Source organism: Tachypleus tridentatus, unplaced genomic scaffold (genome assembly GCF_004210375.1).
Source record: "Tachypleus tridentatus isolate NWPU-2018 unplaced genomic scaffold, ASM421037v1 Hic_cluster_1, whole genome shotgun sequence".
NCBI lineage: Eukaryota > Metazoa > Arthropoda > Merostomata > Xiphosura > Limulidae > Tachypleus > Tachypleus tridentatus.
In genome coordinates this window covers 30357752-30377647 of record NW_027467777.1, presented here as the reverse complement: position 1 = coordinate 30377647, position 19896 = coordinate 30357752, and the positions used below count along the sequence as shown (strand labels likewise).

Sequence of the window (19896 nt, the reverse complement as noted above, 5' to 3'; positions counted from 1 at the left end):
AAGCCTCATCACTTTACTAGTGATCATTAACAAATTTAGTGAGAAGTCTCATCACCTTACTGGTGATCATTAACACATCTAGTGAAAATCCTCATCACTTTACTATTGATCATTAACACATCTAGTGAAAAGCCTCATCACCTTACTAGTGATCATGAACACATCTAGTGAGAAGTCTCATCGTTTTATAAGTGATCATTAACATATCTAGTGAGGATTCTCATCACGTTATAAGTTATCATTAACACATCTAGTGAGAATTCTCATCACCTTACTAGTGATCATTAACACATCTAGTGAGAAGCCTCATCACTTTTCTAGTGATCATTAACACATCTAGTGAGAAGCCTCATCACTTTACTAGTGATAATTAACAAATTTAGTGAAAATCCTCTTCATTTTACTATTGATCATTAACACATCTAGTGAAAAGCCTCATCATATTGTGAGAAGACTCATCACCTTAATAGTGATCATTAACACATCTAGTGAGAAGCCTCATCACCTTACTAGTGATCATTAACACATCTAGTGAGAATTCTCATCACGTTACAAGTGATCATTAACACATCTAGTGAGAATTCTCATCACCTTACTAGTGATCATTAACACATCTAGTGAGAAGCCTCATTACCTTACTAGTTTTCATTAACACATCTAGTAAGAAGCCTCATCACCTTTCTAGTGATCATTAACACATCTAAAGAGAAGCCTCATCACCTTACTACTGATCATTAACACATCTAGTGAGTATTCTCATCACCTTAGTAGTCATCATTAACACATCTAGTGAGAAGCCTCATCACCTTACTAGTGATCATTAACACAACTAGTGAGAAGCCTCATCACATTCTTAGTGATCATTAACACATCTAGTGAGAAACCTCATCACCTTACTTGTGATATTAACACATCTAGTGAGAAGCCTTATCACTTTACTAGTGATCATTAACACATCTAGTGAGAAGCCTCATAACCTTACTAGTGATCATTAATGCATCTAGTCAGAAGCCTCATCACCTTAATAGTGATAATTAACACATATTGTGAGAAGACTCATCACCTTAATAGTGATCATTAACACATCTAGTGAGAAGCCTCATCACCTTACTAGTGATCATTAACACATCTAGTGAGAAGCCTCATCACCTCACTAGTGATCATTAACACATCTAGTGAGAAGCCTCATCACCTTAATAGTGATGATTCACACATCTAGTGAGAAGCCTCATCACCTTACTCCTGATCATTAACACATCTACTGAGTATTCTCATCACGTTAGTAGTCATCATTAACACATCTAGTGAGAAGCCTCATCACCTTACTAGTGATCATTAACACATCTAGTGAGAAACCTCATCACCTTACTTGTGATCATTAACACATCTAGTGAAAATCCTCTTCACTTTACTATTGATCATTACCACATCTAGTGAGAAGCCTCATCACCTTTTAAGTGATCATTAACATATCTAGTGAAGATTCTCATCACGTTACAAGTTTTCATTAACACATCTAGTGAGTATTCTCATCACGTTAGTAGTCATAATTAACACATCTAGTGAGTATTCTCATCACGTTAGTAGTCATCATTAACACATCTAGTGAGAATTCTCATCACCTTACTAGTGATCATTAACACAACTAGTGAGAAACCTCATCACCTTACTAGTGATCATTAACACATCTAGTGAGAAGCCTCATCACTTTACTAGTGATCATTAACAAATTTAGTGAGAAGTCTCATCACCTTACTGGTGATCATTAACACATCTAGTGAAAATCCTCATCACTTTACTATTGATCATTAACACATCTAGTGAAAAGCCTCATCACCTTACTAGTGATCATTAACACATCTAGTGAGAAGTCTCATCACCTTATAAGTGATCATTAACATATCTAGTGAGGATTTTCATCACGTTACAAGTTATCATTAACACATCTAGTGAGAATTCTCATCACCTTACTAGTGATCATTAACACATCTAGTGAGAAGCCTCATCACCTTACTAGTGATCATTAACACATCTAGTGAGAAGCCTCATCACTTTACTAGTGATAATTAACAAATTTAGTGAGAAGTCTCATCACCTTACTGGTGATCATTAACACATCTATTGAAAATCCTCTTCACTTTACTATTGATCATTAACACATCTTGTGAAAAGCCTCATCACCTTACTAGTGATCATTAACACATCTAGTGAGAAGCCTCATTACCTTATAAGTGATCATTAACATATCTAGTGAGAATTCTCATGACGTACAAGTTATCATTAACACATCTAGTGAGAATTCTCATCACCTTACTAGTGATCATTAACACATCTAGTGAGAAGCCTCATCACCTTATAAGTGATCATTAACATATCTAGTGAAGATTCTCATCACGTTACAAGTTTTCATTAACACATCTAGTGAGTATTCTCATCACGTTAGTAGTCATAATTAACACATCTAGTGAGTATTCTCATCACGTTAGTAGTCATCATTAACACATCTAGTGAGAAGCCTCATCACCTTACTAGTGATCATTAACACATCTATTGAGAAACCTCATCACCTTACTTGTGATCATTAACACATCTAGTGAGAAGCCTCATCACTTTACTAGTGATCATTAACAAATTTAGTGAGAAGTTTCATCACCTTACTGGTGATCATTAACACATCTAGTGAGAATCCTGATCACTTTTCTAGTGATCATTAACACATCTAGTGAGAAGCCTCATAACCTTACTAGTGATCATTAACGCATCTAGTAAGAAGCCTCATTACCTTATAAGTGATCATTAACTTATCTAGTGAGAATTCTCATCACGTTACAAGTTATCATTAACACATCTAGTGAGAATTCTCATCACCTTACTAGTGATCATTAACACATCTAGTGAGAAGCTTCATCACCTTACTAGTGATCATTAACACATTTAGTAAAAAGTCTCATCACCTTAATAGTGATAATTAACACATCTCGTGAGAAACCTCATCACCTTTTTAGTGATCATTAACACATCTAGTGAGAAGCCTCATCACCTTACTAGTGATCATTAACACATCTATTGAGAAGCCTCATCACCTTACTATCGATCATTAACACATCTAGTGAAAATCCTCATCACCTTACTAGTGATCATTAACACATTTAGTAAGAAGCCTCATCACCTTACTAGTGATCATTAACACATCTTGTGAGAATTGTCATCACGTTACTAGTGATCATTAACACATCTAGTGAGAAGCCTCATCACTTTACTAGTGATCATTAACAAATTTAGTGAGAAGTCTCATTACCTTACTGGTGATCATTAACACATCTAGTGAAAATCCTCATCACTTTACTATTGATCATTAACACATCTAGTGAAAAGCCTCATCACCTTACTAGTGATCATTAACACATCTAGTGAGAATTCTCATCACGTTACAAGTGATCATTAACACATCTAGGGAGAATTGTCATCACTTTACTAGTGATCATTAACACATCTAGTGAGAAGCCTCATCACTTTACTAGTGATCATTAACAAATTTAGTGAGAAGTCTCATTACCTTACTGGTGATCATTAACACATCTAGTGAAAATCTTCATCACCTTACTAGTGATCATTAACACATTTAGTAAGAAGCCTCATCACCTTACTAGTGATCATTAACACATCTAGTGAGAATTGTCATCACGTTACTAGTGATCATTAACACATCTAGTGAAAATCCTCATCACCTTACTAGTGATCATTAACACATTTAGTAAGAAGCCTCATTACCTTACTAGTGATCATTAACACATCTAGTGAGAATTGTCATCACGTTACTAGTGATCATTAACACATCTAGTGAGAAGCCTCATCACTTTACTAGTGATCATTAACAAATTTAGTGAGAAGTCTCATTACCTTACTGGTGATCATTAACACATCTAGTGAAAATCCTCATCACTTTACTATTGATCATTAACACATCTAGTGAAAAGCCTCATCACCTTACTAGTGATCATTAACACATCTAGTGAGAAACCTCATCACCTTACTTGTGATCATTAACACATCTAGTGAGAAGCCTCATCACTTTACTAGTGATCATTAACAAATCTAGTGAGAAGTCTCATCACCTTACTAGTGATCATTAACACATCTAGTGAGAAGCCTCATCACTTTACTAGTGATCATTAACAACTTTAGTGAGAAGTCTCATTACCTTACTGGTGATCATTAACACATCTAGTGAAAATCCTCATCACTTTACTATTGATCATTAACACATCTAGTGAAAAGCCTCATCACCTTACTAGTGATCATTAACACATCTAGTGAGAATTCTCATCACGTTACAAGTGATCATTAACACATTTAGGAGAATTGTCATCACTTTACTAGTGATCATTAACACATCTAGTGAGAAGCCTCATCACTTTACTAGTGATCATTAACAAATTTAGTGAGAAGTCTCATTACCATACTTGTGATCATTAATACATCTAGTGAAAATCCTCATCACCTTACTAGTGATCATTAACACATCTAGTAAGAAGCCTCATCACCTTACTAGTGATCATTAACACATCTAGTGAGAATTGTCATCACGTTACTAGTGATCATTAACACATCTAGTGAGAAGCCTCATCACTTTACTAGTGATCATTAACAAATTTAGTGAGAAGTCTCATCACCTTACTGGTGATCATTAACACATCTAGTGAGAATCCTGATCACTTTTCTAGTGATCATTAACACATCTAGTGAGAAGCCTCATCAACCTTACTAGTGATCATTAACGCATCTAGTAAGAAGCCTCATCACCTTAATAGTGATCATTAACACATCTCGTGAGAAGCCTCATCACCTTACTAGTGATCATTAACACATCTAGTGAGAAGCCTCATCACCTTACTAGTGATCATTAACACATCTGGTGATAATTCTCATCACGTTACTAGTGATCATTAACACATCTAGTGAGAAGCCTCATCACCTTAATAGTGATGATTCACACATCTAGTGAAAAGCCTCATCACCTTACTAGTGATCATTAACACATCTAGTGAGAAGCCTGTTCACCTTACTAGTGATCATTAACACATCTAGTGAGAAGCCTCATCACTTTACTAGTGATCATTAACAAATTTAGTGAGAAGTCTCATCACCTTACTGGTGATCATTAACACATCTAGTGAAAATTCTCATCACTTTACTATTGATCATTAACACATCTATTGAAAAGTTTCATCACCTTACTAGTGATCATTAACACATCTAGTGAGAAGCCTCATCACCTTATAAGTGATCATTAATATATCTAGTGATTATTCTCATCACCTTACTAGTGATCATTAATATATCTAGTGATTATTCTCATCACCTTACTAGTGATCATTAACACATTTAGTAAGAAGCCTTATCACCTTTCTAGTGATCATTAACACATCTAGTGAGAAGCCTCATCACCTTACTACTGATCATTAAAACATGTAGTGAGAATTTTCATCACCTTACTAGTGATCATTAACACATCTAGTAAGAAGCCTCAACATCTTACTAGTGATCATTAACACATCTAGTGAGAGACCTCATCACCTTACTAGTATCATTAACACATCTAGTGAGAAGCCTCATTATTTTACTAGTTATCATTAACACATCTAGTGAGAAGCCTCATCACCTTACTAGTGATCATTAACACATCTAGAGAGAAGCCTCATCACCTTACTAGTTATCATTAACACATCTAGTGAAAATCCTTATCGCCTTACTAGTGATCATTAACACATCTAGTGAGAAGCCTCATCACCTTACTAGTGATCATTAACACATCTAGTGAGTATTCTCATCACGTTACTAGTTATCATTAACACATCTAGTGAGAAGCCTCATCACCTTACTAGTGATCATTAACACATCTAGTGAAAATCCTCAAAACCTCACTGGTGATCATTAACACATCTAGTGAGAAGCCTCATCACCTTACTAGTGATCATTAACACATCTAGTGAGAAGCCTCATCACCTTACTTGTGATCATTAACATATCTAGTGAGAAGCCTCATCACCTTACTAGCGATCATTAACACATCTAGTGAGAATTGTCATCACGTTACTAGTGATCATTAACACATCTAGTGAGAAGCCTCATCACCTTACTAGTGATCATTAACACATGTAGTGAGAAGCCTCATCACCTTACTAGTGATCATTAGCACATCTAGTGAGAAGCCTCATCACCTTAGTAGTTATCATTAACAAATCTAGTGAGAAGCCTCATCACCTTACTTGTGATCATTAACACATCTAGTGAGTATTCTCATCACGTTACTAGTCATCATTAACACATCTAGTGAGAATCCTCATCACCTTACTAGTGATCATTAACACATCTAGTGAGAAACCTCATCACCTTACTTGTGATCATTAACACATCTAGTGAGAAGCCTCATCACTTTACTTGTGATCATTAACAAATTTAGTGAGAAGTCTCATCACCTTGCTGGTGATCATTAACACATCTAGTGAAAATCCTCATCACTTTACTATTGATCATTAACACATCTATTGAAAAGCATCATCACCTTACTAGTGATCATTAACACATTTAGTAAGAAGCCTTATCACCTTACTAGTGATCATTAACACATCTAGTGAGAATTGTCATCACGTTACTAGTGATCATTAACATATCTAGTGAGAATTCTCATCACTTTACTAGTGATCATTAACACATCTAGTGAGAAGCCTCATCACCTTACTAGTGATCATTAACACATCTAGTGAGAATTCTCATCACCTTACTTGTGATCATTAACACATTTAGTGAGAAGCCTCATCACCTTACTAGTGATCATTAACACATCTAGTGAGAAGTCTCATCTCCTTACTAGTGATCATTAACACATCTAGTGAGAAGCCTCATCACCTTACTAGTGATCATTAACACATCTAGTGAAAATCCTCATCACCTTACTAGTGATCATTAACACATCTAGTGAGAAGCCTCATCACCTTACTAGTGATCATTAACACATCTAGTGAGAGGCCTCATTACCTTACTAGTGATCATTAACACATCTAGTGAGCATTGTCATCACGTTACTAGTCATCATTAACACATCTAGTGAGAAGCCTCATCACCTTACTAGTGATCATTAACACATCTAGTGAAAATCCTCAAAACCTCACTGGTGATCATTAACACATGTAGTGAGAATTTTCATCACCTTACTAGTGATCATTAACACATCTAGTAAGAAGCCTCAACATTTTACTAGTGATCATTAACACATCTAGTGAGATACCTCATCACCTTACTAGTATCATTAACACATCTAGTGAGAAGCCTCATTACCTTGCTAGTTATCATTAACACATCTAGTGAGAAGCCTCATCACCTTACTAGTGATCATTAACACATCTAGAGAGAAGCCTCATCACCTTACTAGTTATCATTAACACATCTAGTGAGAAGCCTCATCACCTTACTAGTGATCATTAAAACATCTAGTGAGTATTCTCATCACCTTACTAGTCATCATTGACACATCTAGTGAGAAGTCTCATCACCTTACTAGTGATCATTAACACATCTAGTGAGTATTCTCATCACGTTATTAGTGATCATTAACACATCTAGTGAGAAGCCTCATCACCTTAGTAGTGATCATTAACACATCTAGTGATAATCCTTATCATCTTACTAGTGATCATTAACACATCTAGTGAGAAGCCTCATCATCTTACTACTGATAATAACACATCTAGTGAGAAGCCTCATCCCCTTACTAGTGATCATTAACACATCTAGTGAAAAGCCTCATCACCTCACTAGTGATCATTAACACATCTAGTGAGAAGCCTCATCACTTTACTAGTGATCATTAACACATCTAGTGAGAAGCCTCATCACCTTACTAGTGATCATTAACACATCTAGTGATAATCCTTATCATCTTACTAGTGATCATTAACACATCTAGTGAAGAAGCCTCATCATCTTACTACTGATAATAACACATCTTGTGAGAATTCTCATCACCTTACTAGTGATCATTAACACATCTAGTGAGAATTCTCATCATCTTACTACTGATAATAACACATCTAGTGAGAATTCTCATCACCTTACTAGTGATCATTAACAGATCTAGTGAGAAGCCTCATCACCTTACTAGTGATCATTAACACATCTAGTGAAAATCCTCAAAACCTCACTGGTGATCATTAACACATATAGTGAGAAGCCTCATCACCTTACTAGTGATCATTAACACATCTAGTGAGAAGCCTCATCACCTTACTAGTGATCATTAACACATGTAGTGAGAATTTTCATCACCTTACTAGTGATCATTAACACATCTAGTGAGAAGCCTCAACATTTTACTAGTGATCATTAACACATCTAGTGAGATACCTCATCACCTTACTAGTATCATTAACACATCTAGTGAGAAGCCTCATTACCTTGTTAGTTATCATTAACACATCTAGTGAGAAGCCTCATCACCTTACTAGTGATCATTAACACATCTAGAGAGAAGCCTCATCACCTTACTAGTTATCATTAACACATCTAGTGAGAAGCCTCATCACCTTACTACTGATCATTAACACATCTAGTGAGAAGCCTCATCATTTTACTAGTGATCATTAACACATGTGGTGAAAATCCTTATCGCCTTACTAGTGATCATTAACACATCTAGTGAGAAGCCTCATCACCTTACTAGTGATCATTAAAACATCTAGTGAGTATTCTCATCACCTTACTAGTGATCATTAACACATCTAGTGAGAAGTCTCATCACCTTACTAGTGATCATTAACACATTTAGTGAGTATTCTCATCACGTTACTAGTGATCATTAACACATCTAGTGAGAAGCCTCATCACCTTAGTAGTGATGATTCACACATCTACTGAGAAGCCTCATCCCCTTACTAGTGATCATTAACACATCTAGTGAAAAGCCTCATCACCTCACTAGTGATCATTAACACATCTAGTGAGAAGCCTCATCACTTTACTAGTGATCATTAACACATCCAGTGAGAAGCCTCATCACCTTAGTAGTGATCATTAACACATCTTGTGAGAATTCTCATCACCTTACTAGTGATCATTAACACATCTAGTGAGAATTCTCATCATCTTACTACTGATAATAACACATCTAGTGAGAATTCTCATCGCCTTACTAGTGATCATTAACACATCTAGTGAGAAGCCTCATCACCTTACTAGTGATCATTAACACATCTAGTGAGAGGCCTCATTACCTTACTAGCGATCATTAACACATCTAGTGAGCATTGTCATCACGTTACTAGTCATCATTAACACATCTAGTGAGAAGCCTCATCACCTTACTAGTGATCATTAACACATCTAGTGAAAATCCTCAAAACCTCACTGGTGATCATTAACACATATAGTGAGAAGCCTCATCACCTTACTAGTGATCATTAACACATCTAGTGAGAAGCCTCATCACCTTACTAGTGATCATTAACACATGTAGTGAGAATTTTCATCACCTTACTAGTGATCATTAACACATCTAGTAAGAAGCCTCAACATTTTACTAGTGATCATTAACACATCTAGTGAGATACCTCATCACCTTACTAGTATCATTAACACATCTAGTGAGAAGCCTCATTACCTTGCTAGTTATCATTAACACATCTAGTGAGAAGCCTCATCACCTTACTAGTGATCATTAACACATCTAGAGAGAAGCCTCATCACCTTACTAGTTATCATTAACACATCTAGTGAGAAGCCTCATCACCTTACTAGTGATCATTAACAGATCTAGTGAAAATCCTTATCGCCTTACTAGTGATCATTAACACATCTAGTGAGAAGCCTCATCACCTTACTAGTGATCATTAAAACATCTAGTGAGTATTCTCATCACCTTACTAGTCATCATTGACACATCTAGTGAGAAGTCTCATCACCTTACTAGTGATCATTAACACATCTAGTGAGTATTCTCATCACGTTATTAGTGATCATTAACACATCTAGTGAGAAGCCTCATCACCTTAGTAGTGATCATTAACACATCTAGTGATAATCCTTATCATCTTACTAGTGATCATTAACACATCTAGTGAGAAGCCTCATCATCTTACTACTGATAATAACACATCTACTGAGAAGCCTCATCCCCTTACTAGTGATCATTAACACATCTAGTGAAAAGCCTCATCACCTCACTAGTGATCATTAACACATCTAGTGAGAAGCCTCATCACTTTACTAGTGATCATTAACACATCCAGTGAGAAGCCTCATCACCTTAGTAGTGATCATTAACACATCTAGTGATAATCCTTATCATCTTACTAGTGATCATTAACACATCTAGTAAGAAGCCTCATCATCTTACTACTGATAATAACACATCTTGTGAGAATTCTCATCACCTTACTAGTGATCATTAACACATCTAGTGAGAATTCTCATCATCTTACTACTGATAATAACACATCTAGTGAGAATTCTCATCACCTTACTAGTGATCATTAACAGATCTAGTGAGAAGCCTCATCACCTTACTAGTGATCATTAACACATCTAGTGAAAATCCTCAAAACCTCACTGGTGATCATTAACACATATAGTGAGAAGCCTCATCACCTTACTAGTGATCATTAACACATCTAGTGAGAAGCCTCATCACCTTACTAGTGATCATTAACACATGTAGTGAGAATTTTCATCACCTTACTAGTGATCATTAACACATCTAGTAAGAAGCCTCAACATTTTACTAGTGATCATTAACACATCTAGTGAGATACCTCATCACCTTACTAGTATCATTAACACATCTAGTGAGAAGCCTCATTACCTTGTTAGTTATCATTAACACATCTAGTGAGAAGCCTCATCACCTTACTAGTGATCATTAACACATCTAGAGAGAAGCCTCATCACCTTACTAGTTATCATTAACACATCTAGTGAGAAGCCTCATCACCTTACTACTGATCATTAACACATCTAGTGAGAAGCCTCATCATTTTACTAGTGATCATTAACAGATGTGGTGAAAATCCTTATCGCCTTACTAGTGATCATTAACACATCTAGTGAGAAGCCTCATCACCTTACTAGTGATCATTAAAACATCTAGTGAGTATTCTCATCACCTTACTAGTCATCATTAACACATCTAGTGAGAAGTCTCATCACCTTACTAGTGATCATTAACACATTTAGTGAGTATTCTCATCACGTTACTAGTGATCATTAACACATCTAGTGAGAAGCCTCATCACCTTAGTAGTGATGATTCACACATCTACTGAAAAGCCTCATCCCCTTACTAGTGATCATTAACACATCTAGTGAAAAGCCTCATCACCTCACTAGTGATCATTAACACATCTAGTGAGAAGCCTCATCACTTTACTAGTGATCATTAACACATCCAGTGAGAAGCCTCATCACCTTAGTAGTGATCATTAACACATCTTGTGAGAATTCTCATCACCTTACTAGTGATCATTAACACATCTAGTGAGAATTCTCATCATCTTACTACTGATAATAACACATCTAGTGAGAATTCTCATCACCTTACTAGTGATCATTAACACATCTAGTAAGAAGCCTCATCACCTTACTAGTGATCATTGACACATCTGGTAAGAAGCCTCATCACCTTATTAGTATCGTATTCATTGATTACATTATGGGACGATTTTTCATACAATACAATTAATCTAGGTATATTTCTTCATGATATTAATTTAGGATATATATATATATACATAAATATTTGTTCATTACGTTGATATAGAATATATATTTATGTAGTTTTTCATGATATTAATTTAGAATATCTATATCTAGAATTATTCGTATGTTACGTTAATATAGAATATATATGCATTTGTTAATGATGCCCCTCATTGGCTCAGCGGTATGTCTGCGGACTCAGAACGTTAAAATCCGGGTTTCATACACGTGGTGTGCAGAGCACAGAGAGCCCATTGTGTAGCTTTGTGCCTAATTCAAAACAAATTTGTTAATGATATTAATTAATAACATATTTGTTCATTACTTGGTATTAATTTGTAAACCTTTTTCTTCCTAATATTATTGTAGAATATATCTCGTAATATTTGTTCGTTATATCAACATATAATATTCCTAATATTATTGTAGAATATATCTCGTAATATTTGTTCGTGATATCAACATATAATATTCCTAATATTATTGTAGAATATATCTAGTAATATTTGTTCGTGATATCAACATATAATATATTTGTAGAGACATTTCCTCGTGAACAATATATTCATAATGTGAACAATATTTTCATAATGTGAACAATATATTGATAATGTGAACAATATATTCTTAATGTTAACAATATATTCTTAATGTTAACAATATTTTCATAATGTGAACAATATATTGATAATGTGTAATATATTGATAATGTGAACAATATTTTCATAATGTGAACAATATATTGATAATGTGAATAGTATATTGATAATGTGAACAATATATTCATAATGTGAACAATATATTCATAATGTGAACAATATATTCATAATGTGAACAATATTTTCATAATGTGAACAATATATTGATAATGTGAACAATATATTCATAATGTGAACAATATATTGATAATGTGAACAATATTTTCATAATGTGAACAATATATTGATAATGTGAATAGTATATTGATAATGTGAATAGTATATTCATAATGTGAACAATATATTCATAATGTGAACAATATATTGATAATGTGAACAATATATTCATAATGTGAACAATATTTTCCTAATGTGAACAATATATTGATAATGGGGAATTCGAAATTTAGTTATGAACGTGAACATTCATCATTTAATATTCAAGTACGAACATTTTGGAATAACTTGTTCCTCCTACAGCGAAGTATGAAAAGTATATTACTTCAATTATATTGTAATATAACATAATCATTAGTTTATTTAGTGAATTACGCATGAAATTTAGAACTATTTTACGTCTAACGAGATTTATGAATCATTTAGGTTTGAGCAGTCTTTAGCTGCAAGTAGACTTTATTTAATATAGTTTTGTTTTTGAATTTCGCACAAAGCTACTTGAAGGCTATCTGTGCTAGCCGTCCCTAATATAGCAGTGTGAGACTAGAGGGAAGGCAACTAGTCATCACCACCCACTGCCAACTCTTGGGCTACTCTTTTAACAACGAATAGTGGGATTGACCGTAACATTATAATGCCCCCACGGCTGAAAGTGCAAGCATGTTTGGCGCGACGGGGATGCGAACCTGTGACCCCAAGATTACGAGTCGCACGCCTTAACACGCTTGGCCATGCCGGGCCAAATTTAATATATAGTTTAAGGTCTGTAGAACCGGTGGGGATGATAGATAAATTGATAAATGAGATATTAATGTAGACATATATAAATAAATATGTTTTCATAATGTTAATATAGGATACATATCTTGAAATATTTGTGAATAATATTTATGTAATACATAAATCTAGAAACATTTCTTCGTTTGATATTTCTAAAAACGATTCATCAAGAAATTTATGTAAAATAAATATTCAGACTTTTGTTGTTTATTTCAAGGAATATACAAACATATGCTTGGAGATAAGCGTTATGGCCTTACAGTCAATCTCCTAGCAACAAAGGTCATGCCAGCTCTTATTCCAGTAACTGTCAGTCCAGGACTTAAGTTGGATCAGGTAACTAACTAATTCTCATACCGGTGGTAGATAGTCCAGGACTTAAATAAGGTAATTATTTATAACAAATAATCAATATATATATATAGATCTTTGTGAATAAAATAAACTTTCGTGCTAACTACAAAGTGACCTTACGAAAATATCATCAATAATAATCGATTTGTTTGTTAATAGTTTTAAACATTCATCTCTGAAAACTGAAGTTTCTCCAAGTGATTATTTGTAGTTTCGATTCAGAAGTTCTAACGACATATTAACTGATGTATTAAACTAACGACAAATTAACTGATGTGTTAAAGGGGAACATTGTGAAAGAGAACATTTTTTACTCTTTATCATACATTAATAACAAAGTGTCATTTTGGTCTATGGATTTAATGCTGTGGACCTGATAATTTTATGGAAAAAACTGAAATAAAAACAGTTTTTTAAATCAGTGTGTTTAAATATTTCTTGTAATGCCCTCCATTTCTAAGACTTGTGTAAGGGGTGCAGACACGAAACCGCATTTCTCCGAGTGCATTCTGATGAACAGTACAAACGAAATCAACCTCTTTTCATGGTAGATCTTAGAGAAACTCCTTTGTTCTTCTCCAGTTTACAACACTCGTAGAACTATTACAAGAGATGTTGGATCATGTCAGCAAAAGCCAGAAAAATAAGATAAAACTAGAGAAACTTACAACACCATCCATAGAAGAGTAAGTTTTTGGTTAAACATAACAAAATAATATTACTCCTTTTTAAATTGAATTTGTTCGTAAGCCTTCCTACTATCGTTTTCAAATTAGTTGAGAGCGTTTCTGTTCTTAAACCTTACTGCCATGTTTTTAATGTAGTTAATAGTGTTTCTGTTTTTAAGCCTTACTGTTATGTTTTAATGTAGTTAATAGTGTTTCTGTTTTTAAGCCTTACTTCAATGTTTTTAGTGTAGTTAAGTGTTCCTGTTTTTAAGCCTTACTTCCATGTTTTTAATGTAGTTAATAGTGTTTCTGTTTTTAAGCCTTACTGTAATGTTTTTTAATGTAGCTAATAGTGTTTCTGCTTTTAAGCCTTACTTTCATGTTTTTAATGTAGTTAATAGTGTTTCTGTTCTTAAGCCTTACTGTCATGTTTTTAATATAGTTAATAGTGTTTCTGTTTTTAAGCCTTACTATTATGTTTTCAATGTAGTTAATAGTGTTTATATTCTTAAGCCATACTTCCATGTTTTTACTGTAGTTAATAGTGTTTCTGTTTTTAAGCCTTACTTCCATGTTTTTAATGTAGTTAATAGTGTTTGTTTTTAAGCCTTACTGTCATGTTTTTAATGTAGTTGAAGCTGGTTCTGTTCTTAAGTCTTCTGTCATGATTTAATGTAGCTAATAGTGTTTCTGTTTTTAAGCCTTACTTCCATGTTTTTAATGTAGTTAATAGTGTTTCTGTTCTTAAGCCTTACTGTCATGTTTTTAATATAGTTAATAGTGTTTCTGTTTTTAAGCCTTACTGTTATGTTTTTAATGTAGTTAATAGTGTTTATATTCTTAAGCCATACTTCCATGTTTTTACTGTAGTTAATAGTGTTTCTGTTCTTAAGCCTTCTGTCAAGATTTAATGTAGCTAATAGTGTTTCTGTTCTTAAGCCTTACTGTTATGTTTTTAATGTAGTTAATAGTGTTTCTGTTCTTAACCCTTCTGCCATGATTTAATGTAGTTAATAGTGTTTCTGTTCTTAAGCCTTTCTGTCATGTTTTAATGTAGTTAATACTGTTTCTGTTCTTAAGCCTTACTGTCATGTTTTTAATGTAGTTGAAGCTGTTTCTGTTCTTAAACCTTACTGCCATGTGTTTAATGTAGTTAATACAGTTTCTGTTCTTAAGCCTTACTTCCATCGTTTTTCACGCAGCTAACAATATTTGTAGTTCCCACCTGTACTTTCACCGTTTCTAAAACAGTCGAGAATGTTATCTTTGTTTGCCATTATATTGAACGTTTATGTTCTTCAGTTTTACAGTCCACACTTTAAAAAAGTATTGAAAATATTGTGTAGAAAACGATATATCTCTTTATTTGATGGTCATATCTTTCTCACATCAACGATTATTCGTATCTGTCACAATAAATATAGCTTTAAAATTAATCACAGTAATGTTTTCACACTTATATTTGTACACGAATCAAATTAAAAATATCTGTAATACTTAGAAACCCATCAAACCATCTAGTCGACCAGAACATTGGTTACCCTCAACGTCCTCCTTCAGTCGTCCAGAACATTGGTTACCCTCAACGACCTCCTTCTCTACGATTAGATTCCAGACGAACTTCCATGAGCATGGAAGACGTAATACAGGAAGCTTTTAACAATTCAAGTGAGTAAATAGAATTTCGTCTTAAGTAATTTTTATAGCCATAGCTGCTTTATGAAGCACTCTTCGCTAACATACGTCCGTCAGTAAAACAGATGTGTAACAACGAGTTGTGTATCACTAACAATAACCTGATCTTTCCATGCCCTCGACATGATTTCGAACCTGTATCAGCTCATTTTCTCTCGGTACCCTAACTCCATGATTCTTTATTTTGCTTCTAACTTAAATGTTGTATGTTGTCTTTATAGGTTCAAAGGTTTATTGTTCTCGTGATCTGAATTTTTTTCAAATTAATTCACAAGACGTCGGTTTATTGATTGAAAACAATTACATATTTTTATTGGATTAGACGTCTGAAAATTTTCCGTTCGGATCGTCGTGCGAATGAAGATTGCGAAATGTTTCTCCTTTATTTTTGTGCTATCCATTCATTACTGTTTCATAAACATGATTTTTAGGCCTAACCATTTTATAAAGACATGATTATTGGGTCCTAACCGTATAACAAAAAACATGGTTATTAAGCGTTAACTGCATTACAAAAACCTGGTATTTAGATCTAACCGCATTACAAAAGCGTAATGTTTAGTCCCTAACCGCTTTACAAAAACATGATTTTTAGGCCTAACTACATGAAATAACTAGAAAATATTAAAGTTGTGTAAAGTTTGTTACTCCTTGTGTATCAAGGTCTTATCTCAATGTACGTGAACAGGACTATAGGTCTTTGATACTTTGGTGTCAAAATGTGTTAAACAAAATGATAGAGGTATGTGTGTGTACGGTCAAAAAACATTTGTTTGTCTGTTTGTTTTTAAATGGGAAACATTTTGTTTTAATTATCCAAGAAATAGCCAGATTCTTAAATGTTGACATTGTATTAAACCCAGAACGTAGGTTTTGAAAACGTCTAATACGAGATTTGTCAGATATGACGAACGTAATGTTCCGTAGAAGTAGGCGTGGCCAAGAATTAGCGTGCTTAGGTAGTAAATCCGAGAGCACGTGGTCCCTAGGTTTGCTTCAGAAACGTGCTTCACAGTGGACCGTGGACCATCTCAACATTGCTACAATGAAGTAAAAAAAGATCACGTGCTAGGCAAAATAAACGTTGCTATGCAACCAAGTTCTCGTGAAAACTTGTCTGAAGAATAAATACATTTGCCTCATGCACGTGAAGTGAACGCTGCACAAATCTACGAAAGTCCGTTTGACTTTAAGAAAAGTTTCTGTCTGGTTGATTTATGACAGTAAAGTGTCCACAATGCTTGAAAAACCCCAGATGCAACAAAAATCTATTAGTTTATCCTGTTTAGTGCCGTAGACGAGATAACTCGTCCAAGCCGATCGGTAACACAGCGCCACGAACGAGTTAATTCGTTCTCAATAATACCTAACTTCAACGCTAGATGTCAGCACCATACATGCATTTGACCTACTGACAAATTGTTTCACTTTCGATCCAAAATGGCGTCACGAAAGAAGTTACAAAATGAAGAAGCATAAGAATTGTATTGTAGCAACTGAAATACTTGGTAGTCAACAGGTCGAGCACATAACTTACATACAGGTCCAACATTAATGAAACGCATTCTCGACCTCGTTGTATTCGATTATTTATTGCGGTTTCCTTTGGTTTTCTTCTAAGAAAGATGGATCGACACTGCCATGATGGAAAATGGAAAGAAAAAAATTAAAACTATAACATCGTAAGTTTTCCTTTTATTGTAATTCGTTTTCCATTTGAGAAACTTCAAACGAAGTTTATTTTGTTTGTCAGTTATTAGATGTAAGAACTACCACAAACTATTTTATAGAACTACACCAATAACGTTAACACCTAGATTAAAACTAAATAATTAACGTTAACACTTGGATTGTTTCCATTGGTTACTATTCCAACCAATAGTGATACATTTAGATACACAATGTTTTTATATCGATGTTATGTTTCTCAGCTACGTCATCTCCAGATTCTAACCTGCTGCGTGTTCAAGCAGCGTTGCCAGGACGACGGCACTCGGACAACACCATTCAACCACCGAGAATTTTAGTAGCGCCCTCTAGCCCAGAAAGTCATTTGTCTCGTGGTCCCAGCGCTGGAAACTTACAAACGAGGCGTCACTCTAGTGCTAACACACAGGACATCAACCTTACTTTCACAACGCCCAAGGTGGGTAAATCGGGAACTGTTAATGTATCTCAGAACGTCGGATATTAACACTTGTACTAATAAAACAGAAAACAATATTTCGACCTTCCTAGGTCATCTTCAGATTAAAAAGGAGAAACTGTTAAATTATCAGTTGTTAGTTAAGGTAAGTAGAAACTGACCAATAAGAAGCTATTAAGTTTGATTTGTTTGTGAAATTGGCCAATGAGAAGCGGCTGACATGTAGTTCAACTATAACTGGCCAATAAGAAGAGCTCAGTTTTATGTGCTCGTGGAATTGGCCACTGAGAAGCAGCTTTGTTTGAAATCCATATCACTATTTAATTGGTTCTTAAAATCAGTGGCACAAAGCGATTGGTTCCGGAAATCCGTGCAACTCTTTAATTGGTTCCGTATCTGAATTATAGCGTGAACTCATAGCAATCTGGAGCAACTGTGGTTTTAGAAGGGTGCAATATATGTATATTACTTTGTATTATTTTACTTAAGTTTGGTTGTCTTGTTTCACCTCTTTGAATATAACCACTATTTCTCTGACTTATTTCCCAGACACTAACGACTTTAGGAGTAGACCACCTGACAACAACTAGTCAAGGTGGCAGACGATACTCGGCCACAGCCCTCTATGAAAGTGTTGGAGGAGGAGTGACCTCTGCGGGGTCATCAACTAGCCTGCTGAAACAGATCGGATCGGGTGTTGTAAGTACCACCCACACTTTAAACTCTGAAGTACCAGACAAACTACTTATTAATTAGTACAGAATGTAACCATGTCGTTTTAAACTCCGAAGTACCAGACAAACTATTTATTAATTAGTACAGAATGTAACCATGTCGTTTTAAACTCCGAAGTACCAGACAAACTATTTATTAATTAGTACAGAATGTAACCATGTCGTTTTAAACTCCGAAGTACCAGACAAACTATTTATTAATTAGTACAGAATGTAACCATGTCGTTTTAAACTCCGAAGTACCAGACAAACTATTTATTAATTAGTACAGAATGTAACCATGTCGTTTTAAACTCCGAAGTACCAGACAAACTATTTATTAAGTAGTACAGAATGTAACCATGTCGTTTTAAACTCCGAAGTACCAGACAAACTATTTATTAATTAGTACAGAATGTAACCATGTCGTTTTAAACTCCGAAGTACCAGACAAACTATTTATTAAGTAGTACAGAATGTAACCATGTCGTTTTAAACTCTGAAGTACCAGACAAACTACTTATTAATTAGTACAGAATGTAACCATGTCGTTTTAAACTCCGAAGTACCAGACAAACTATTTATTAATTAGTACAGAATGTAACCATGTCGTTTTAAACTCCGAAGTACCAGACAAACTATTTATTAAGTAGTACAGAATGTAACCATGTCGTTTTAAACTCCGAAGTACCAGACAAACTATTTATTAATTGGTACAGAATGTAACCATGTCGTTTTAAACTCCGAAGTACCAGACAAACTATTTATTAATTGGTACAGAATGTAACCATGTCGTTTTAAACTCCGAAGTACCAGACAAACTATTTATTAAGTAGTACAGAATGTAACCATGTCGTTTTAAACTCCGAAGTACCAGACAAACTATTTATTAATTGGTACAGAATGTAACCATGTCG

General features: G+C 34.5%; 1 protein-coding gene across 1 annotated transcript in view; it reads left to right on the top strand.

Annotated features, from left to right (window-relative positions):
- The window catches only part of LOC143241744 (SCY1-like protein 2), a 74539-nt gene that overhangs the window by 52073 nt on the left and 2570 nt on the right, over nt 1–19896 (top strand). The window contains exons 12-16 of the mRNA XM_076484969.1: nt 13621–13739; nt 14340–14443; nt 15927–16093; nt 18052–18266; nt 18816–18965. Of these exons, the coding sequence (XP_076341084.1) occupies nt 13621–13739; nt 14340–14443; nt 15927–16093; nt 18052–18266; nt 18816–18965 (755 nt within the window). The remainder of the gene's footprint in view (nt 1–13620; nt 13740–14339; nt 14444–15926; nt 16094–18051; nt 18267–18815; nt 18966–19896) is intronic.